A 23,073-nucleotide genomic window follows, 5' to 3' on the forward strand; every position below is an offset into this window, starting at 1 on the left:
ACCTCCGTCAAGTGGCGCCGCACGTAATCACCAGTAAGCCTGCCCTAAACTTACATTTCTTGTTCGTTTACATTGCTTTAGCGAAATATTTAACACTCTATAGTAAACTGCAGTAGCGACACACTAAGCGGCGATATACGTTACAGTGCTACAAAACAGACATGACGCTACCAGCGGTAACCAAATAAGAAAGGGTCCTTTGCGAATTTGCCTTCAGTGGAAAAGAAAAAAAAAAAATGTTTTCCATCGCATACTGCCCGCGAGGCATTTTATCCCGTTGGCTCCGACAGCTACTTGCTTGCACTTGCCGGCGACTTTTGTGCGCGAAAATACTTGTGCAAATAATGAAGTATGTCGCAGCCGAAAAAATATATATAATTTCGCATTTTTAACAAGGACCGCGCACGCACACGCAAAGCACGCAATGCGTGGGACTCATTTGCATCAAAACTGTCACGCGGATCGGAAAATAATAATAATAAATAAGAAAATAGTTTGTTAAATTGTGACTTTGGTTAAATTCAGCTTCGCAGCGAAAGTCACCACTCATCATCGCATGAAGTGAGAATTTCAAGCGTTCTGCACCTTGCCACAACCATCACAAATTATCATTTCTGCTTTCTGCTGACGAATCAGGGAAACAATGCAACCCGCAAATTTCTAATTTCACATACGAAGCAGTGAAATTATATGTGTATGCAAGGCCCGAGGGGTTAGACTAGCTCAGCGCTTGAAGCGAAGAGCTTTTCTGTGTTGTCCTTTTCTTTTCGAATACTTTCGAAACACCTCTTCTTCCGGCACAAAAGGAAACGCGAGCAAATCGTTAACCCCACATCTCCACACCCTGTGCTGGAAGCAAAATGAGTGATACGTTAGTCCTAAAGTGCGGCTATGGATCGCAGTACAGTTAAAACTCAATCTAACGAAACCCGACTTTACGAAGTTCCCGATCTAGCGAAGGAATATCCATTCCCCGGCAGGTACCCATAGGGTTAAATGTTGTCATCAACCCGAATAAATGAAACTAATGGCCACCAAACCCGATTTAACGAATTTTTCGTGAAAGAAACGAGTAAGAAAGCGGGGATTTCTTTCTAATTATGACACAGAAGGGTTTTTCTTTGAGTGTGCGCTCTAACGTTATCGCGTTAAATGGATCTAGGCGCCGTAGTCGCGGTCTTTGCGCCCGCGTCCTTGCATATCGCCAGCCTTTCATAGCTTCACCTGAATTCGGGCCGCCCTCGCGGACTTCTCACGCGCGCAGGCGTGGGTTAACGGCAAATACAATGCCGCGGTAGCTTTTGGGTGTCGCTAAGTTGAAATTTTAGATTTCGAAGGACCGAAAAATTACTTTATCGATTTTACGAACTTCCCGATTTAACGAAATAATTCGAGCTTTGCCATCACTTCGTTAATTCGAGTTTTAACTGTATATGCGGTATACTGTGCACATTTCACAACATACGACGTGTACAAGGTTCCGAAATAAACCACTGGGGAACTTTGTTTGTTCACGGTTGCTTCCTGCGCTTAAAGTATGCGTAATTATTTAAAAAAAACATACTCACGCAGACGACGCAGCGGTCTGCGAGTTCATCGTTCATTTCTGAGAAGAGAGGCAGCTATGTCACTTGCAGAGCTTTCTAAAATATCTTCATATATAACAGAAAAGCGGAACGTTCTTTCCGCGCAGAAAGAATTGGAAACGAAAAAGGCAACACCAATGAATCGTGTATTACACTAATAAAAAAATTTGACTACAGCATCCCACCGCGTACTTATCCTAAATTTCAAACACCCGTTCGTGAACCCATTAATAATTTACTCAAGTTGCCTCAGTGGATAAAGGCCGTTTTGTCTGTGTAATATTTTTTTTCTAGACCGGAAGCGCATTCTGTCCACAGCACATGGTCACACGAAGAAAATATAGTGATATATCAGAATGCCACGCAGTACCTGCGAGTTCATGTTTCGCTGAATGAGCAGAAATATTCGCGTAAATAGAAGTCGACCGCTTCCCTCTATCTACTGGCAGCTTGTAAGCAAAACACGTTCAGCCGAGCTAAGCAAAGCATCTGAGTGAACTGTTACTGACGCTGTGATCATGTGAACGCTCGCAATTGTTCAGCCCTGCTAAAAGCAGGCAGCAGGAGGCAAATGGACAAACAGGACAGACAGTGGTGATGACGCTTGCACATGTTTCAACAGGCACGCCAACGGAACGTTCCGCACCAAACACGCACCGACGCCTGTTCGATATCACTCGAACGACACAAATGTACGTTACGTAAAAACAATTTTCGAAAATAAAAAGGACTACACTGAGGGGAAACGAAACTGCCCAGAGAACTAACGACGTCAACTGCTGACAAGCCGTGTGCGACAGAGTGCGCATGCCTGCATCGTGTGCTCAATGCAGATGGAGAAGCACTGTGTATGCCATGCAGACACGTCACGGAGCAAGACCTCCCGACACTTTACTGACCTTCCAGCAAGCTCCTTTTCCCTTCACCGACACCTTTCGTGTAGTTTTTCTGCAGGAGAGTTAAGGGGACACTAAACGGAAACGCTAATTACGTCAGTTCAGATTGATAAAGTATTCTTTAAAATATTTGTTTTCATTCGTTTGGCAAAAAGTGGTTGATTACCTAGCGGAAAAAATAAGCGAAGCCTTCGTTTCTTGAATTTCGCGCCCTAACCGCAGCAGCGATAGGTCATTGTGACGTCACCAATTTCAAATTATTTTCTCGTTCTAGCGCTGAACATTATATCGAAACATTGTAGGTGGAGTACGTGGTTCACTTATATTGCAATGCATTTTGGGAGGAAGCGCTATCGATATCCATTACGTCATAAGAAGCTGACGCAGGAAGTTCAGGGAGGCGTCGCAAACCGTTATTTTTGCGCATTCTCTAGCTAACTGAGCCACCGCTGAGGTAAACTTGACCTTCTTGCTATTGAAAAAGCGTTGTTCATTAATAAAGTTTAACGTCATACTCCTCGTTAGCGTTCCTTTGAAGTTTTCAATAAGCCACTCTTTTATGCACGTGACTACACGTGTGACTTCGTGCGTCAAAACATTGATCTGTGGACAAAACTACTAACATTCCTGCAAGGTGCGTTCCTCAAACAAAACCTCGCCAAGAGGTGCCACCTTACTCTGGCGGAGAGAAAATGTGCCCGCCGCGCCGAACCCCGGCTCTGATCACACCGTATAGCTACCGCGTGATGCGACGTACCACCTGCAGATCGCGCTGAACACGGGAGAAGGGGAAGTATGGGAAGGAAATTGCCATAGTGTTTTCTACAAAAGTTACTAGAGAGTTACTAGAGGAAACTATGGCGGTGCAAATTACGGGCATTAGAACGGATTATGTCTAATACTCCTGCATGTGGCGTCAAACATTTTTGTGTCGCTGTTTATTACGCTCTACCTTTCTAAAGTTCCGAGAGCTCGTATTTTTCTACAAGCATGAAGACAATAAGTTTCTGCACACATGCATAATCATTGCGAATCGTTGTATGTATAACGCAATATTTTGTTGAAAATTATCAATTTGCAATGCCACAAAGTTGTGTGAGGTCAGAGGGAGGAAGCAAGTTTAACCAAATCCATGTACTAAACATCATTCCCATGCTGTCTGAACCAGCGTGCTTGCAGTTCCTGTTGACCCCTCTGCCGGAGCTCCCTTCAGTGAAACGTGTAGCAAACTCGGTGGGAACTACTGTGTGCCGGAAAGCCACGCAGGACAGGCGATACCGGGCCAACCACGGACATGTCTTTGGTATCGGTAGAGTTGTATATTGCTGTTGCCGTGAAATGGGGAAAGAAAGCTATATATGATGGTTACGAAAACCGCATGATGCAGACGCAGCTGGCGGGTATTCACAGATTAATTAATTGACCATCAGAGTTGGTTAACGTATCAACGTATGAGGCCGACGGTATATTGTTCACAGTGTTCACAGTCGTCTGGAGTTGCTGAGGCTATTTTTCAAGTATGATTAGTTTGCCAATCAAGTTTAATTATGCAAAATTTTAAATATAAGTTTTCGGGTGGGAGTCGTATTTGAAAAGTTGTAGAGCCTGCTGAGAAGCACCCAATGAATTAGTTGTTTCCGTGTCGTTAACTTTAACATGGTTCTATTTCCCGGGGCTCTAGAGAAAGCCCGCGAAGTATGAAAAAAAGAAAGAGAGAGAGAGAACGCGCTCTTGCGCGTACGGACAGCAGCGCTCTCAATCACGTTTCGAAAGAACGAAGTTTTCCGCTTGCATACGGAAAAGAAAAATCGATCGGGCACGGCGTCCAGCGTACATCAGCAACTTCGTTGGGAAGATCGACATCCGCTGTACTAAATGATAAGATATGGGCAAGCGCTGAATGCGGATGCACACACACTCGCGGGCTTTTTTTTTTCTGTTGATTTTTGGCTTTTGTTGATCGCAAACTGTTCCTTTTCATAATTGTCGTTGTCCATTTCATGTTTTTTTTTTCTGTATTCGTATTTAAATTTTTTTTTTACCGTTCGCCAGCACTAAGGCCATAGAGTTGTTCCTGAGCACGCTAAATAAACATTGATTGATTGATTGATTGATTGATTGATTGATTGATTGATTGATTGATTGATTGATTGATTGATCGATCGATCGAAGGAGATGTTGGAGCCTCGTAGAGACGCCGGCTACTCCTTTGTTCCGACATACAATAAAAAGAGGAACAGCCTGAGAAGAGCAAAGCCATGGCAATACAAGTTTCCCCGAGTAGTTCACAAGGCGTGACACATAAGCCTTAAGTTCACAATTCAAGTTCCCAAGTTGGAACACAAGTCCAATGCTGTCCGTGTAGTGTTATGCATCGCGGGTTTTCTTTATAGCCCGAACAAGTAAACCACGTAAAAGATAGCGCCATGGAAACAACTTCGTTGGGTTTTTCTGAGCACTCTCTATAACTTTTTCAAATATGACATATGCCATAAAACGGACATTTGAAATTTTGCGTAATTACACTTAACTAATTGGCGAACTAATAGCACTTCAAGAAATAGTCCAACTGAAGACGACCACGAACAATATACCGTCGGTTTCATTCGCTTGGCTTTGATAATGCTCTTAGGAAATCGTATGATCATTGTATAAAATTTAGGGGTTTTCACGTGCCAAAATTATGATCTGATTATGAGGCACGCCGTAGTATGGGACTCCGGAATAATTTGGACTACCTGGGGTTCTTTAACGTGCACCTAAATCTAAGTACACGGGTGTTTTCACATTTTGCCCTCATCGATATGCGGTCGCCGTGGCCGGGATTCAATCCAGCGACCTCGTGCTTAGCAGCCCAACACCATAGCCACTGAGCAACCACGGCGGGTTGACCCAGTGTGAGGATATAAATAAATCAGCTAAAGGAAACTACCTGCTCACCCACGCGTTGAACAGGAGAGACGGGATTTACTACACAGTCCCGCCAGCTGTGTAATAAGCCGAACTTGAGGCATACTTGAAATATTGCAAGGTCAGTTTCCCTGGGATGACGGTCACGTTCATTTCTGTACTATCAGCGATGCGTTCAGTTGGAGGGGCACTAAAGAAGACCATTGACTTAGCTGTATCGATGAACTGCACTTCTGAAATACCAAAAACCACTATCCCACCATGAGCGGAGTCTTGCTAGGCCAGAAAAGATCGAATAACGAAAGGCGAGCTTGAAGTTCCCGCACTGGCTTCTCGTGACATCTTATTTAGGCAGCGTGTGTATGCTTCTGCTCCGGACTATTTCATAGTTTATCGTTAAACAAAAATTGCATTGCGTGGCTGCGTTTCGGGATGGAACTTCAAAGAGGGGAAATTTGGCCTTCGTTATCTCCGGTATTAATCAACTTTTTTGTTTAGTCTTGAAAAAAATACTTAACTAGACTAAGCAAACTTTGTGATGCTCTTTAGTGTATCTTTAAAAGAAAACTATACAGGGAAACAATAAATAAGTTTGGACTGATAAAGTATTCTGTCACAACTCGATTACTGTTGATCTCGCGTAATATAGGTTGGTTGTTTGAAAAAAAAAATGAAGGTCAAAATTTCATCTCCTAAATATCGCGCCGAAACCTCAGCGCCGGTATGTAAATGAGGCGTCACGGATTTCAAGAGAGCGAAATAAATGAGATGCGAAAAGAAGGGTGGTTCACCGAAAGATAAACGTGCAGTTTGCTACCCTGCTCTGGGGAAAAGGTAAAGGCTCATCAACAGTTCTTGAAATTTGCTAAGATCAGTCTTTGGCTCTTTCAGGACAGGGATATTTGCGGCAGACTGAACGGCACTGTGCAGCAGCACTTAGTCAGGGCGGCGCTATTGGATGTGTTCTTTTTTTTTTTTTTTTCGCCCCTACTCAAGTAATTTCTACACACCATCGCGTCTCTGCGCGCTAGCTAGCGCGGAGCTTCCCGCGACCAATGGTGACTGTTTCGGAGCACACGCCACAACAAAATGGTACGTGACGCCGGCATTCACCGATTAAAAGCATTAGCGAACTGATTGAAAGGTTCAATGCAGCCGATATAGTATAACGACAAAGCGCGAGCGGGAAATTAAAATTTTCAAGCAAGTTGGGCTCTTAAAGGTTATACGCGAGTGCTTTCTTGACGTCATGTTCACACTGCTATACCTGACCGTTTTCTATGGCGTTTTTGTGACGACAAACGTGTTTCGCCGATTCAACACACGGAGCTACTAAAACGCTAGCTGTTCCTGTTTCCTTCGCTGGTTATACATTCGTTAAAAAGAGGCAGCTGTGCTGGAAAGTATCACTGAAGGGTAAAGAGGTCGAGCGCATATGCTGTGAGCAACAGAAGCCGACCCGCGCCACAAGCTGAGCGGACACCAATAATGCAGAGGGTGTATATTTACAAACGGTGCTCTCTACGCCACGGAACTTGACTTGCACACCGGTGACAGCGTGGGGTCGCAAGTGGTGGTGGTGGTGGTGGTGCGACGAAGACGCAAGCGGCGTGTCTCAACACAGGGGAGAACATAAAACAAAGGAAACAAAATAAGGAACGGGCAACACTTACTCTCCGGAACAAATCATCGGAACGGAGACTTGAGCATGTGCAAAGCGAAGTCACTGAGTCTGGTCAGTTTCGCTGACAGCCAGAAAGAGAGGAGATTCCACGTTAGCAAAAACTGGTAACAGTCAGATGCCCTGCGACAGCTTGCCATGTGACAGAGCACACACACCAACAGCACTCAGACCGCGCCCTTATTTGTATAGACAACTAAAGAACTACAAAAGAGGCTTCTCGGAAGAGCATTGCTCCGAAGGCCCCGTTCTCTGCGCTGGTTATACTCTGCGTAGTGTGTGTATACAGACACACACACTGGCTCGCACTAAAAGACTGCGTGAAGTGCCTTCGTGTAGAATTTCCATTCAAGCTATTGACTGATTCCTGCGAGGCAAAGGGCTCGCAAGAGCCTTGCAGCCACGAAGGCATGCAGATTATAGGAATGGCTCATGAACCGAATCAGGCTCACACAATGGCGTCGCGTGAATAAAACATTCAAATAAGCATCAAAATGTTGCGAGCTACCTGCCAACAAAAGTCCGTAAGAACGCCAGAGAAGCCTTTAACGTGAGTATTTTCAACTGTAACGTACTACCTATCACAGAATGAGCTTAATCCTATTTGTATTTAACATTATCCTTTAATCTACAAAAAACAAGACCAGGTGATGTTAATCATCTAGGCCGTAAAAGAGAAGACTCCTCTGGCGAGACCGTAGTGATCGGGTTTAGTTTCCACACCTCTCTTCCTCTCGTGCTGCCACGTGACTGCATGTTGCACTCTGTTCTCATCTAATCTGCCTAAAAAGTTGTATGCAATACGGGCGCCTCTGTTTCATAACTGCATATAAAATTATTCTGTTCCGACACCATTGTAGCTAATCGTTAATATATATATACTACACCAAGCCATTTTATTGGTAGGTATTATCTGCTGACATTGTGATGGATAAAGAAAAAAGGAAGGAAAGATCCCACAAGTCCTAAACTGAAGGAAGGCGAGGCTGTGACGTTCGCTTGACAACGTGCGTCTTACGAAAGCTTTCTTCTTTAGAGGTGCATCTCAACTGCCGGGAACGCACACTCTGCGTTTTTGGCGACATTGTTTTTATGTCATCCAGACGTCTGCATTCTGAGCTGTGCTCCCTATTACATTCTTCCTCGCAATTCTTTCCATTCACCAGAGCACAAATAGGTCGGAATATGCGCGAAACTACACGTACACGAAGCTCTTCATTTTAGTGCTATTGTTACTTTCTTTGCAGCACCTGGCAACATAATTTGCAACATCGTGACACCTATTACTGCTGTTCGCTTAGCCGCGAAGCTAAAATATGTACAGCCTTCACATACATAACGATGGAACACAGTTAAAATAAGCGTCATAGAAAGCTTTAGCATAAACCAGGTTCTTCTTTTTATGTGGAACACATTTTTAAAAGAAACTCTCATGTCCAGGGCTTGGAGCCAGCCTGTTCTCTTGGTTGATTGAAGGCAAGTATTGCCCTGATTCTATTGGAAATTATATTTTGGATATTTCATACAATACTGAAAGCAATCTGATGGGCCTATATTTCTTCAGTTCTCCCATCTTATGCATTTTTCCAGCTCTCTGGTATACTTGAAGCCGTGAGGCACTGCGTATAATATGTACCTTAAAATATGCTACGAAATACAAGGGTGGTCCTGTTAGCCGTTTCCTAAAAACGCGCCTCTAAAAATTCGGGACGATCCAAACTGGAACGCCGACGCATTTTTGCAGGAGATTTTGGGAACAGATATCTCAAAAGTGGTGCTAGCCTTAGGATTTCTGCTAAGAAGACATGACTTCAATAGTATACGGCTTCAATTTCTCAATTACAATATGTGGCTTAAAGTTAATAACTAACAAGTGAATTCGTATGTTAGTCAATTAGCGAAATCAACGTTGTTTTTTTTTTTTCTTGCTGCTAATGTTCACCTAGCCACGTAGCCTACCTGCAAGAAAGGAAGAGCCCTAGATATGACAGTTTTTTTTTAAGTGCAACCTGGAGACATTATTTATACGTGTGTCTTTTGTAAGCTACGTCGGTACGACGGAAGGACAGTACGAACATCCCCTTTGAAACAAGCTGCTGGCGTACGCCACCAAGCTCTTTTCTGTTTTCGCTTACCATTTCTGTCCCTGTCGTTAGATTTCTTAATAGCTTTCATACATTTAGTACAAACGTCACAGATCTTCAAATAGCTGGTCAAATGGCCTTTACAACGAATGCGCTTGTGTTTCTTCCTCAACCTTATATAATTTTCATGTTTGAGATAGCCGGCCCTCCGGTGGCGCATTTTGCCAGGATCTGATCACTTAATAAAGAACAAACATCTTTGACAGCATCTACTCTGAGACACCCGTACCTTGATATTACGGCATACTAAGCTTCCAGCTGGCAACCCATTTATAGCATGGCACTGCATCAAATCGGCCTCTCTGTCAGCGTACAAAGAACGCGCATACATTGCTCCAAAGTTACATGGTATACAGACGCCCTCAGCGCGTGCGCTCACCTTCCTTCGCTGCCGGGTCCGGAGACCTGTCGAGCGACGACGAGCCGCTGGAGAGCGGCACGGTGATCTTGACGTCCCCGGCCGATGCCCAGGCCGTCTGATGGGCCAGCGGGGCCCCGGCCTCGGCGGTGGCCGTAGCAGACCCCATCCAGCGGTTGTTCTCGTGCTTCAGGATGGAGATGGGCGTGGCGGGACGCGCCATGCCCTCGCTGCAACGCCGACCGTACGGGTGGCCTGCGTCAGGCAGCAGGCCCACGGTGCCCTTGGAAGGGGACAGCGCGAACGCTGCACGACCAAATGCCACTTAGATGACGTCGGGTGCGACTCGAGAGCGAAGACGTGCTGTAACTTGTGAGCGGCTATACTGAGCAAAACATCTCAGAACGAGATGGGATGCAAACCTTCGTGTCTGTTATTTGCAACTATGCAGTTGAATCACTTGTGATGAATGCCTGCATCCCAGTGGTTATGCGCCGCGATGCGACCAGGCTTATCGCGTACTTCTGGGAGCTAGGGTGGCCGCAGTAGCGCTCGAGACAAAGTGACGTCGTTTTGCGGCATGCAGAGAGCGGTTTTGTCAGGGCCAACGAAGAAGGCGACACATGATTCATGCACACACGGACACTCGATGCGGCGCAACGCGCGAGGAATGCGTCTATTACTGGCGCAAGAAATAGTTCTCGCCACTTGTGACATCGTGAGAGTCTTCGCGGTTCCCAGCGACCAGCTGTTGCGAGACGCACCAGAAAGTAAGTACCAACCAGGTTGCCAACAACAGCAACGCATGTTGGGAACTTTGGATTCCGGAGCACGTGCAGGTAGTGCAGTGGTAAGGTTCTTAAGCGAGAACAAAGCAGCGAGCGCTATAACAGTGAAGATCGCTAACAAACACATATAGTTCCGTACTTTGGCTATGCGCCAAACCCATTTTTAAACATCTCGGGAAATAATGGAGAGAGAAACAAGTAGAAAAGAAAAGGCAGGAAGGTCAAGACTGTCCAGTTGGCTATACCGTAGACGTGAAGAGGGGGGAATGAAAGTGAAAGAAACAGAGAGGAGAGACAGAAGAGGCACGTCAACAGCTGACGAGGCCATCCGAGCGCTTCTGCAATGCTTGGAAGCAACGGACTTGACTACCAATTTATATACACGCTGCATCTTGTCAAGTTACGTGGAACATCGATAAAGGATCCAGCGCTAGAGGAGCATGTATTCATACTTTAATGTCTTGCCTAGTGAGCTTGAAAAAGCACGAAGTAAGAAAGAAAGGCGCTCGCCCTATAGACCTTGCTTGGAACCAGTTGTTTGAGCCTCAAGCGTATACAGTACTCACAAACGTGGCGTATGTCAGGCGATACGGGGCTAGCAGGAGGCTTCGAAGGCGTGCCGAGGCGCGACTGTGACGGCGACGAGTCGGCTAGCGCCAGCAGTGACGACAGTACGTCCTCCAGGGTGACCTCTCCCTGGCAACTGGGACGCTTCTCCGCTGCGAATGTAAAAAATAACGGGGATGTATATCGGGCGGGCATTTACACCGATACAGGTTTCTTTATTGTTTTTCTTCTTTTTGTTACGCATGTGCATAAGGGAAGAGGGCTTGCGAGGGAATCGCTGGTGCGAACAGTAATCATAATCTTCAGAAAATATAACATATGCGCGCTTCACGCCATTGAATGGTTTCGTTTTTACCAAACAGACATATGCTATATAAGGCGCACAAAGACCTTCAACGTAATATAAACGGTTATGACCAGGCTGCGACTCCTACAATCCGCATGCACCCATCACGTAAAGAGGTGTTTATTATTATTATTATTATTATTATTATTATTATTATTATTATTATTATTATTATTATTATTATTATTATTATTATTATTATTATTTTTTACACAAAGCGCAGCATAGATAAATGAAAACAGGTGTCTTCTGATAGCCATAAATACCAGACAATTAAATAAAGCAGAAAGAAATTATATATCACAATCAGCCTTAATGCAAGCACTGGTAACGACGCTTGTAGGCAGGACCCCCCCGCCGCTAAGTCTTTCCTCTCAAACAGTTCCAAACAAAGAACACGCATCCTTGTGCATTGCGTGCCGATTAACAGTATATAGTGTGCATGTACCTACATTCCAGGGCTCTCGCAAGGATCATATGCAAGACCACTAGTTAAAGCCACGGCTGCATGTTGGCATTACCTTACTTGCCTACCCAAGCGAAATTTTATAACTATAATTCGAACTGTGAATTATAGACTGTTTCCTGTCTACATTTCCCGTTGCGGCTGGAACGAGTTAACTAGTTCGCGCCAGTAAGATATGGTCTTTTGGTAGCATTTATGACTACTTAAATGTTTTCAGTTGAAAACTGCAGAACCATGCAGTTTTTGGTTCACTCAGTTTGCAAATTAGATGCAGCCAATTTGCAACTTGATCCATGCGTGTATATGCGTGTTTAGTTGGCAGTTCCACACTGATACTGGATAAGAAATTACAGTAGCCCTAAGTAAGGCAGTCCATTGATATGGCACCAGCCGGCAAAACCCAAAGTGCCTCTCTTGCCCAATTTAACTTGCGATGCCGCATTGAAGAAGTCAGGACGGCACATTCTGATGCAAACTGTATGTCTGAGAATACTGGTCTGGTGCAAATTATTTAGCAAGAATTGGATACAGCGGCGTGTAAGATTGTGTTAATGTAATATCGTAGCCGGGAGTGACGGTTTAAGTACTCATAAACCTTTAATACTTCGATGTTCTTAGGTATAAATGTACTATTCAGGCATGCTGTGACCGCGCAGTGTGCAGCGGAACAAAACGCGTGCGAAACTCAGCCAGCATCTCATCGACGAGTCGTTTGCAAGTGGGTGACCGTCGCGATCCCGTTTTGGGCGACATCAGGAGGGTATACGTTGGAGGCTCGGTACATACCAATTGCACCCGTAAACAAATATGTTCCTGGTTTCCCCAATTAAAAAAGCCTTTGGCGTCAGTATTATGCGAATTAACCTTTTAATTACTTACTTTAGGGCACATAATATAATGGTGAAATTAAATCCGAGGAGTAGTGAAGTCATGTCTGCTTAGCAGAAATCCTATAACTAGCATTTCAAGATATGCGACCGCATTCAAGATATGCAACCTTAAAATGCGCTACAAAATTTATGGCGTTCAGTTAACTGATTCCTAAAAGCGCGCCTCTAACAGTTCGGGATGATCCTAATTGGACCGCCGAAACGTTTTCCAGCAGATTTTGGGAACGGATATCTCGAAATTGGTGCTATTGTCCTGAGATTTCTGCTAAAAAGGCAGGACTTCACTACTCTTCGGTTTCAATTTCGCAATTACAACATGTACCCTAAAGTTAGTAGTTAAAAAGTGAATTCGTATAATTAGTTCATTTAAAAGTTACCGTTGAATTTCTTCTTGCTGCTAATGGTCGCCTAGCCACGTAGCCTACCTGCACGAACAGCGGGTCCCTAAATACGACAGTTTAAAAAATAATGCACATCCAACGCACATGGTGGAATCTGTGTGGAGCGAAGCGGTGCTCTAGAACTAACAGCGAGGCCAACAATTTTGTTTACTTTCATCCTACGCAACGCGTAATCTCATGGAATGTTTAGCGACCACAGAGGTCACAACTTTATTGTCACGTAATTTTTATGTTTATGCTCTGCATCGTTCACACGCTCTGCCGAAATGCAAACTCGGAAGCAGGCGGATGCACAGTGCAAGACGCAGCGATCTCACGAAGGCGATGCACGACGTTTGTCGAGGACAGGTGTATGCCCAGAAATGACAGGTGTATGCACAGAAAGATACTACACGTATCTAGCGACATTTAGGGCTTCGGTACCTCGTGTGTGACAGTCGGGCATACCCATTCAGGAGGATTGGCCAAAGACGGGCACACCCCCAGTGGTACATACCGACTGGCTAAGTCAAAGAAAATAAATTAAATCCAAGAATCCGTGGAATAGAATTCGCCGGTTCATCAACATGCAGATCAGTGTGCTTTAGAGATATCTGTAAGCCGACATTATATGTTCAGGTTTTTGTAGAAAGCTTTTTTTTTTCCCGCAGAGCAAACGTGCACATACTTGGTTAGCCTATACATTGGTTTTATGCCATTTCGCTGGTACTCTCATTCGGCCCACATATAACCTGCGTATATATATCTATATATATATCCACAAATATATTCGTTCAGATGGCCCGTAATGCCCGAATTGGCGAAATGCAGATATACTAATAAATAAAAAATAAATAAATAAAGATAGCGACCAACCCAACAGCAGCCAGGCAGCCACGCCAAACCAGGGAATTCAAGTAGGCAAAGAAAGTGTCACTTTAAAATAACTGACCAGATTGAAGTCATCCGCTCCGAGGTCAAGCTATAGCGTGTGCCCAACCATGGTGGCCAAAGGGTACTCCGCATCAATTTTGTTAGTGGCCAAGTAATCACATTGATGACGTTTACTAACCCCATTGTACTCCCAGCTAGAATCAGATGACTCCTATTTGATCCCAACTGAAAGCAGTTTTAATTCGAACAGGCCTTAAAAAAACAAATCTTCGTTTGGGTAGCCAAGTCTATTAGACCGAATAGACCCCGTTCAGAATCGCTGCATTTCCGCCACAGCACACAAACCTCTGATATCACTTTACAAGGTATGTAAAACCTACTAAAAAAGTGTGAGAACAGAGACGAAGAAGGTGACAGGATAAACTGCGGCCGTCGAACTTACTTTTTTGTCCTTTGTCTCTGTCCTCGCTTTCTTTTTTTTTTTTCCTTCTTCCTTGTTAGTACGTATGTATTTTGCAACATGACACGCCAAGAGTCCCTGCAATGTACCCTCCTCTGATGTCACATCCATTATTTATTTATTTATTTATTTATTTATTTATTTATTTATTTATTTATTTATTTATTTATTTATTTATTTATTTATTCATTCATTCAGTAATACCCCTAATGACCCTCAGGTAAGGGTATTACATGGGGGAGGGGGAAGGGGACTCATACAACGTATCACATATCTGTACACAATGATAAAATTAGTATCATAGATAACATAAAAGCGTAAACACAACACGCATATTAAAAATATTTATTGCAAAGTCTCAGGAGCAATTTGCAATATATAAACAAAAATCAATATGGTTAGACTTCGAGATACATTCATCAAAATAATTCAGTGACGAAAACCTCGAATAGTAACGGGCCGATAGCAACGGCGCGGCAACCGGTTCAGGGGTTTCGACTTGATCCCAGTGTCTGCTTGTCAACAGCCTGACAAGACCGCTGGGTTGTACGGTACATGCAAAATTCTTCCCTTGCTTCCCACACGCCGAGATACTGCTCCGAACACCGAACGCGCCCCACACCCGGCCATTGTAGAAGTGCCGGACTGTTGCACAAGCGTCCACGGCAGTATTAAAGTGCTCGGTTTGACGAGCAATACTTCCTTAGCTATTCATTTCTCGTCATATATGGCGACCACGGCGACCACGGGATCTCGCGACATATTGTCAAATTTGCTGCGTCATACCCACCACCACATGCGTTTGGCCCCTCCCATTCTATTGCACAGAACCCACTAGCTACACGGTCAGTTGTATTAGAAGTTACGCATTTACATAGAGCCAAAATGTTACCAGTCTGAAGCGCATAGTCAAAATCTTATGGGTAGCCTGCACTGGCTGCCTCTCTGCCTTCTTCCTCTCTCTGTCTCTCAAAAAAAGTACAATCGCTTTTCAGTAAAGCGCGCAGTGTTCAAACAGTGCATAACGGAAAGCATCCATATAAGAAAAGCAGAATAATTCACCCGCAGCAAGGTTCTTTCCTTCTCTCGAGGCGTGCCAAACTAAGGCTATCTAGTCATATTTAAAAAGCCCGCTCGCCGCCGTGTTTTCGGTATAGATTCCCGTCCACCCTAGAGATGGCGCGGCAGCCGCGTCGACTTGCGGGAGCCGTTCGCTCATTTTCAGCACCTTTCCGTCGATCTGATGCTGGGCTATCCGAAGCCAGCCGAATCCACAAGCACTTGATCAAAATGGCGGCGCCCGCGAGTAGAAGTGGTGGTGTGCTCGTGCAGTACGTAGTAGTTCGAAGCGATCTGCTCACGGAACTCTCCTGGCCCTTCGGTGCTGTAATAGCGCAGGCGTGTCATGCTTGCACCGCGGCCCTGCACTTTTTTGGAAACGACCCGAACACCATCGCTTATACGGAAAACCTGGACGGCATGCACAAGGTGGTACTGGCGGCCCCGACTGACTCCAAGCTGCTCGCTCTATCTCAAGCTCTACAGGCAGCCAGCATAGATCACAAACTGTGGACTGAGCAGCCGGAGAACATCCCCACCTGCCTCGCGACCAAACCGTATGCCAAAGCCGATGTTCAGAGTTTCTTCAAGGACTTTAAGCTGTTCAAGTAGCGACAAGTGTGCTGTTACGTGGCAACGGTGCTGACATAAACACCGACCAGCCAGCTGACCTGTGATATGTCGAGTTCTGAAGTATTTTTCAATACAGGGTCAGTCTACTGTGTGTCCAGCGAGAGTGCATAGTTTTCTTAGTGTGCCTGCGTCAGCGCTAAACTGACGCAGAACTTGCGAATTATTGCTACTTACGGTGCATGTGAAATGACGGAAACATTTGTCTTGCGGGGTTGACATTTAATGTTTTACTGCTAATGAATGGAAAAAGTTATTGTCAAAAGTAAAAAAAAAAAAAAAGAGTAACATCGAGCTGTGCACAGGTAAAATCAATACAAACCGAGACTAAACGGCATTTTCGAAGATCCACAAGCATTTTTCGAATTTCCAAGCCTAAGTGAGATAAAACGTGGTACTGTCGTTCAAGAAACCAAGGGGAACAAATGTCATGCGGAGAGTTCCGATTCCACGAACCCGCACCGCTCAACAACTGGGCGTCACGGGGCGTTTGATGTTCAGAGAAAAGGTGGAGAGGAGGACGTGCAGTCTGGGATGGGCGTGGACCACGGCTACGCGTCCGAAAGGGCACCCGGCCACTGGCGCCGCGGGGTCAGGGCGCGTGTTCCTGCGTCTACTCGCTGTCGCACCCGACGCCGGTGCAATCGATACGCTGCCGACGACCCCGGGTGCGGCAGGCAATGCTCCTTTCCCGGTCGCTGGCATTTCGCGGTGATCGGTGCGCTGCCCTCTCGGCTGTGCTGATCGGCTGAGTCGTCGCGCTAGTCCTGTTTTGCGCATGTTCACGACATGCCGTGTATTTCTTACGTATTTCCAAATACTCTGACGCCATGCACACGTTTTATGTGGTTTTAGGTAGGGAAGGTGGGTGGACTTTCGCAGGATTCGCAATGGTAAGCCGACGGGCATCGTTTCCGGCGTTGGTGCTGAGCCGCACTGAGGCCTGCAGAACATTGCGCCAACTCTCCCCTTTTCCTCTCTTCTAAACACTACATATATATTTAAAAACTTTCCATTACTTTCTGAGGGTGTCGACACAACTCAGCATGTCCGTCGACGTCTCTTTATTATCCGTTTTCTTCCTTCCTTACCTTCTCTGTTTTTGTTTTTTTATTTTTTTGTTCTCTCTTTATTTATTTTTTTAATCAGGGGAGGGGATCGCAGCTTGCTTCTTTTTTGCTGGGGTTTTACGTGCCAAAACCAGTTCTGATTATGAGGCACGCCATAGTGGAGGGCTCCGGATTAATTTTGACCACCTGCAGTTCTTTAACGTGCACTACACTGCAAGCAGACGGGTGTTTTTGCATTTCGCCTCCATCTAAATGCGGCCGTCGCGACCGTGATTCGATCCCGCGATCTCGTGCTCAGCAGCGCAAAGCCTTAGCTGACAGCCACCGCGGCGGGTCAACGCAACTTGCTGCTGCTTCCGTTCGCGCTGCTATCACGTCCGTGAAAACTCGTGTGATTTGAACTCGTTCCCCATCCTTATCGCGTAAGTACTTCGTACTTGGTTCGCCATTCGCAAAACCAGGCAGTACCTTCGCGGCGGTTCCTAGATGGCTTCGACGCACTTTCGGCCAGACGAGGACGCACGGTTGCCGGACGATTTTCGGCGTGACGAATTTTCTCCGAGTCGACGCACCGCTTTCCCTCTTTCCGCCGTGCCCGCGAGCAGTCCCCCGGTAAAGTTCGTCGAGCGCGAAGCTGGCTGCCAAGGCGCACTGCCGCAGGAAGCCGCGCGCGGTCGGGAGGGAGAGCGAAGAAAGCTTCTCCATCTCTTCACGAGCAGCAGACTACGACGGGGGCGGCGAGAGATCAAGTGACGAAGGGAACAAGGGAAGTCGTCGTCGTCTGCGAAGCGTGCTTCCATATCGTTTACTTCTAGCTCGCCGGCTGCTCGCCCGTGCCGCCGGTCTGTGCACGTTTTCGCCTCGCTTCTGCCGGCGCTTTTCTTCCGTCTTTCATGAAACATTTACTTTCGTCGCATTGCCGGTTTGGGTGTCTCTACGGCCTCTACATCTTGAAAAACGCGAGAAACCACGACACTTCTCCCCCGCCTCCCACTGCGCCGGCTGTACTGTTTTCCGCGCGGCTCTTCCAACCGTCACCGCTGCGCCCTCCCTGCAGGCGGCTCAACTCAGCTCCCCAGCACTGCACCACTCTCCTACACGCGCCTCTTATTTCCCGAGGCTCTCCGCGGTTTCTCGAGCGACTACAGCTAGAATTGAGAAATGAAGACGAAGCTGCTTACTTTGGCGATGATCCCCGATCCTGCGCACGTTGCTGAAAGTTTTTTCCGGCATTCATGCATGAGCTCGTAGGACGCGTTTCGCGTAAGGATAAGGTCGCGCTGGTGTACTACGCACGTGAGGACTAATACGTATGTTTTCTCTAGCAATGGGCTACGCTGTCAATCATTCGATCGAATCATCACGTCGATGAAAGCAGTAAGGAAGAGGGAGGACTTCGTGTCGAACTGCTCGCCAAGTGGCTCGGCGAGCAGTTCCACACCTCCAAACACCTCGTTTCAACAGTTCTGTTTTTTTTTTTTTTTTTTGTGTGTGTGTGTGTGTTTTCCGAGCAGTTCCAAACACCTCGTATGTTGCGGTTTAGCCGGCTGTTGATTGGGCAGCATGGCAAGCCGCCGATTTTCTCACGGCGTCCGTATTCGTCCCGAACAGTAACCGGTAAGAAGCACGTAAGAAACACATTGAACACGAACCGACAGTCATTGCCACCTGTATGAGCACCGCCAAATTAACGTAGCAGTATAGGTGTAATGTCGTCTATAGAATGTCGGCGTGCTCAAACAACGTTACGGCTACATGACAGCGCAAAGCAGTCAGGTCGTACAATGAGCGCGTTTCACTCCGCGTGCGCGTATGCGCACACCATAATGTGCAATGTTGACGTGGGATCCTATAGCGAATTTCACAGGGCGAACAGGAGGACCTTTAGAAGTGTTCTAGCGAAGGCTCGCGCACGCTGGTCTTAGCGCGTTTACCTGCGTTGCTGGCCCAAAGGCTGGGCAAGCCTTTGCAAGGACTATTTTGAACACCTAAAAACCCCTCTGTTCGTGCTGCGAACTTCACTGTTAAAAGTCGATTTACCAGAACGCGCGTGTGTTACTTGGTTTTCGATTAACTGACTCTCTGGACGATGTTCATCAACACTGCAGGTGCGCGAATACCAGAAGTGGGCGCTTCTTATCGTTGCGCAGCGCATCCATCTACTGTCACCGCTCCTGCTGGCTGCTGAGTACATTACACGCGCGGCCCACGCTCAGATCCACGCTCATCAAAAGTGATTGATCGCACAGCAGCGATGCATATTCAACGGGCTGGGAATGGCCCGTCGCTCACGCGGGGTTGCTCTGAATAATATCCTCTCGCAGTGGCCACGCAGCGCTCGGGGTTCCGCGAGCTTCCGGCTTAGCCTACTCCGCTCTTCCGTGATCGTCTTCTGCGGCGATACCTGTACTCTCGCGCTGTCAGTTTCCGAGACGTCTCCGACGTGTAGGATTGCGCAGGAAGGAGCGCATGCGAGCGCGTCGCGTTTGGTCTAGCGCCCACAACATTGACAGATAGGATCCGACGTGCATAACATTCCGCAGCAGTAAACCTCATCTCATTGACATCCCGGCAGAGAAGAAAAGGCTCTTCCACCGACCCAACGCTGCTAGCAGGGTTCAGTTGCGTTAAGCTAGATAGCCCTCTCTGTTTCGTAAGCTGATCGCAGATGTATGCGTTGCAAGGGTAGTTGTAGCTCAGGCGTGGCATCCCCTGTCAGAGCAACATCGTTCTTGTATGCCGCCGCTGTAACCCCCCAGCAGCAGTCCATAATATAAGATACCCGTTCACCGCCGGGAGAGCTCGTCTGCTTAGCCGAATGTAATACCGTTGCCCTCGACAGGTGACTCCATCCATTTCAGAGATGGTGACTTGTCGTGAATGAATGTAAGAATTACTATATATGACAGGGGGAACGAAATTATGGGCGGAAAGAGCGGTAAAGACTGCATGTTGAAAAGCGGGAGAAATATATCTCTAAATCGTAAAGTTTAGTGATTGTTGGTATACGCGGTACGTTTGGTATTGTGCAGCGCAACTTATGACGGAGACGAAAGGCTCATAGCGCTGCGCGCGTCTCGTTTCCGTCTTAAGTTGCACTGCTCGATGCCAAATGTGCCAGAAATATATATCAGGCAGTAAATGAGTAACATACTATCGCTTCGTTTTATCGCGTGCATAGTCCGAGGCGGACGGGCAGGGTCTGAGACGGGCGTATCCGTAAAGTCTATTCATGACTTCCCTTCTGGACCAGCCGCTCCCAACAGTCACGTGAGCGACCTTGAGGCGGCGCAATCTCCTATACGGCAAACAAGCAGAAGGAGACGATCGTGGGAACATGCATGCCGCCGAAATCGCGTGATGCTCGCACATCATCCGTTTGGCAGTTCCGTTACTCCTACAGTGAGTGCTTGCACGGTGCACTTCGCTCTCGCCCACTCTCGGCGCGAGTTGATACTGCGGCGAGCAACAGACCGCGCCGACCGGAAGCTTTCGTACGGCGCCGAATATTCCGGACGAAAAGGCGCTCGCTTCTGACAAATTGGTGGCACCCCGTTCCGCCCTTGGCCAGCTCAGGAGAGGCAGTGTAGGATGAGCGGCGGAATTTTACAGCTTGTACACACTGTCAAGCACGTGACGACACATACACGTATGCGAGTTTACTACATGCACACGATTTTTGCTCACGTTGTTGGGATGCCGAAACATAGTAGGAGTTCTGGCTACATTCATGACGCTTCAGCTTATCACAGTCTAATTATATGAAAACCACGGGGTTTTACGCGCGAAGGATACTTTCGGTCTATTGGAGGCACCGTATAGTTTGTTTTCAGGTAAGCTTTATTTTTGTAAACAAGCGCAGGCGCGAGAAAAAAAAAAAAAGGCTTTTGTTACATCCTTGGTCGCGCCGCTTCTGTTCGTGGCAGCAACAATCAGCGGCTGAGGCACTTTTCCTGTACCCGACGATAAAAAGCTCAGCCAGCTAAGACTAATGGAATCCGGCGCGCCTGCCAGCAGTTGCACGCTAGTAAGCTCTTCTAATACGACGTTATGGCCTGGGGGAGGTCTATATAACCTCTTCAGAAACCACCATAATCCTATATAGTGACACACCTTTTTAAAGTGAGTTCTTACTGCCAATCGTTCTGTTACGATTCCGAAAAATTATTTTCTCGATCTGATTGCACGTGGACATGCTCGCATCGGCACCTCTATATATGTATATTTGCGTGGATAAAGAGGCCATTTCTCCAGTTCGTTTAGATAAAAGCGTCTATTATTTTCCTAAAGACACAGATACAGGTTCAACACATTAACGGCAGTTCCTCGCCTTCACTTTTCATCATGGATTGCCGTAACATCTAGTTGCGTTTGAAATGTGCAACATATTCATTTTTCGTCGTCGACGACGATGCATGCAGTAGTACGTCTCAAAGAACGTATCAATATCCTAGCGAACCAGGGGCAACAAAATTATTACACGCTTGTCATATGGTGTTGCCTGCATCTAGCTTTATGTTAGACCAGATTATTTTAGCTTATCGTTCCCTGTTTAACTTGTAAAAAAAAAAAAAAAAGAAAAAAAGAAAGAAAGAAAGTTGTCTATGCGGGTGGGCACAGAGTCGGAAGAGGATAGAATGAGCAGGTGTGTACTGTACGGCACGTTTACCTTATCTTCGATTACTGCGATTTCAGCGTTAGGCAGCCGAAAGGACGCCCGCCACTCCTTTCGCGGCCGAAAGAACAGCGCAACAAATGCGACGAACGACGAGAACATAAGACGCAAGGCGCCGTGTTTCTGCACGTGGGTCACGCACGATTTCCGTGAACACAAAAAGGAGCAAGCGGAAGGGACAGACAACGGTGCTAACAACCAAATGCTTATTCTTTCGAGCAGCATATGGTAGTGTATACGCTCAAAAAATATATATACAGAAAAGAGAGAAAAGAAGCAAGCGTGGAAGTGATAAGACGAAAGCACTCCGATAGGAATGATATTTCTTTCGTAAGAAGTGAAATCTCCTTGGGAAGGAGCGCCATTGTCCGTCCATTCCTTGCGTCCTGTACATTGCGCTGTTTTCTGCTCAACTCATAAGCAACCAGCCCAAATGCGTACGCGTCCGCAGTTCACGTTTTCCTGCCTCAGCATGAATAACCATTTCGCCCACCTTCAAACTCTCCGCACGCTTATAGACTGTCCAATATATATAGCCGAACGCATCTATAACTGCGCTGCCGCGGCGCTCCTTTGCAAAACGCTGAAGATGAGAGAGCAGCACGGGACGGGGGCCGCGGGTGCGTCGCTGCACGCCACTACGCGAACCTCTGGAGCGTGGAACCGGACGGGGCCGAGACCAGGTGCAGTGCGGACGGCGACCGGGAATTCGGGGAGGCAAACACCAGCACTCCCCTGCCACCTTGCGAACGCGCGCCGAGGGCAGCAAACAGCTGTTCTCGTGGGTTTCGAACCGTGACGCTCGACGCGCCAGCGGCCCTTCACAGTCTTTTCGCGTGGTGACTGACTTTTGGCTGCGCGCGGCTCGCCGCGCGAGGTCCCCGTGTCACACAAATATACTTTTTAAATTATGGGGTTTTACGTGCCAAAACCAGTTCTGATTATGAGGCATGCCGTAGTGGGGGACTCCGGAAATTTGGACCACCTGGGGTTCTTTAACGTGCACCTAAATATAAGTACACGGGTGTTTTCGCATTTCGCCCTCATCGAAATGCAGCCGCCGTGGCCGGGATTCGATCCCGCGACCTCGTGTTCAGCAGCCCAACACCATAGCCACTGAGCAACCACGGCGGGTACACAAATATACTGTGACATCAGCTGAGAAATATTCGCTCTCGCGGTTTCCTTCTGTAGCCAAAGCCAGCAACCCCCCCCCCCCCCCCCGCCTTTTTTTTTTCACTTGGACTCTGACTTACACTCTCCCTCGGTCTCG

The 23,073-nt window shown here is 46.8% G+C and overlaps 2 protein-coding genes across 2 annotated transcripts in view; one reads left to right on the forward strand and one right to left on the reverse strand.

Annotated features, from left to right (window-relative positions):
• LOC119436432 (apical junction component 1 homolog) overlaps positions 1–23,073 on the reverse strand; it is a 120,209-nt gene that overhangs the window by 13,711 nt on the left and 83,425 nt on the right. Inside the window, exons 2-3 of the mRNA XM_037703280.2 lie at positions 10,930–11,082; positions 9,597–9,881 (exon numbers count right to left, since the gene is read on the reverse strand). Coding sequence (XP_037559208.2) covers positions 9,597–9,798 — 202 coding nt within the window. The 5' untranslated portion in view covers positions 9,799–9,881; positions 10,930–11,082. The remainder of the gene's footprint in view (positions 1–9,596; positions 9,882–10,929; positions 11,083–23,073) is intronic.
• Positions 15,613–16,157, forward strand: LOC119436653 (putative peptidyl-tRNA hydrolase PTRHD1). Its single transcript, XM_037703610.2, has one exon. The coding sequence runs from the start codon at positions 15,657–15,659 to the stop codon at positions 16,035–16,037; it is 381 nt and encodes a 126-aa protein (XP_037559538.1). The 5' UTR covers positions 15,613–15,656; the 3' UTR covers positions 16,038–16,157.

The sequence above is a fragment of the Dermacentor silvarum genome, chromosome 1 (genome assembly GCF_013339745.2).
Source record: "Dermacentor silvarum isolate Dsil-2018 chromosome 1, BIME_Dsil_1.4, whole genome shotgun sequence".
In the NCBI taxonomy this organism is placed as follows: domain Eukaryota; kingdom Metazoa; phylum Arthropoda; class Arachnida; order Ixodida; family Ixodidae; genus Dermacentor; species Dermacentor silvarum.

What these genes read in the sequence shown, in the direction of transcription:
- LOC119436653 (XM_037703610.2), top strand. Translation starts at nt 15,657, where the DNA reads ATGGCGGCGCCCGCGAGTAGAAGTGGTGGTGTGCTCGTGCAGTACGTA.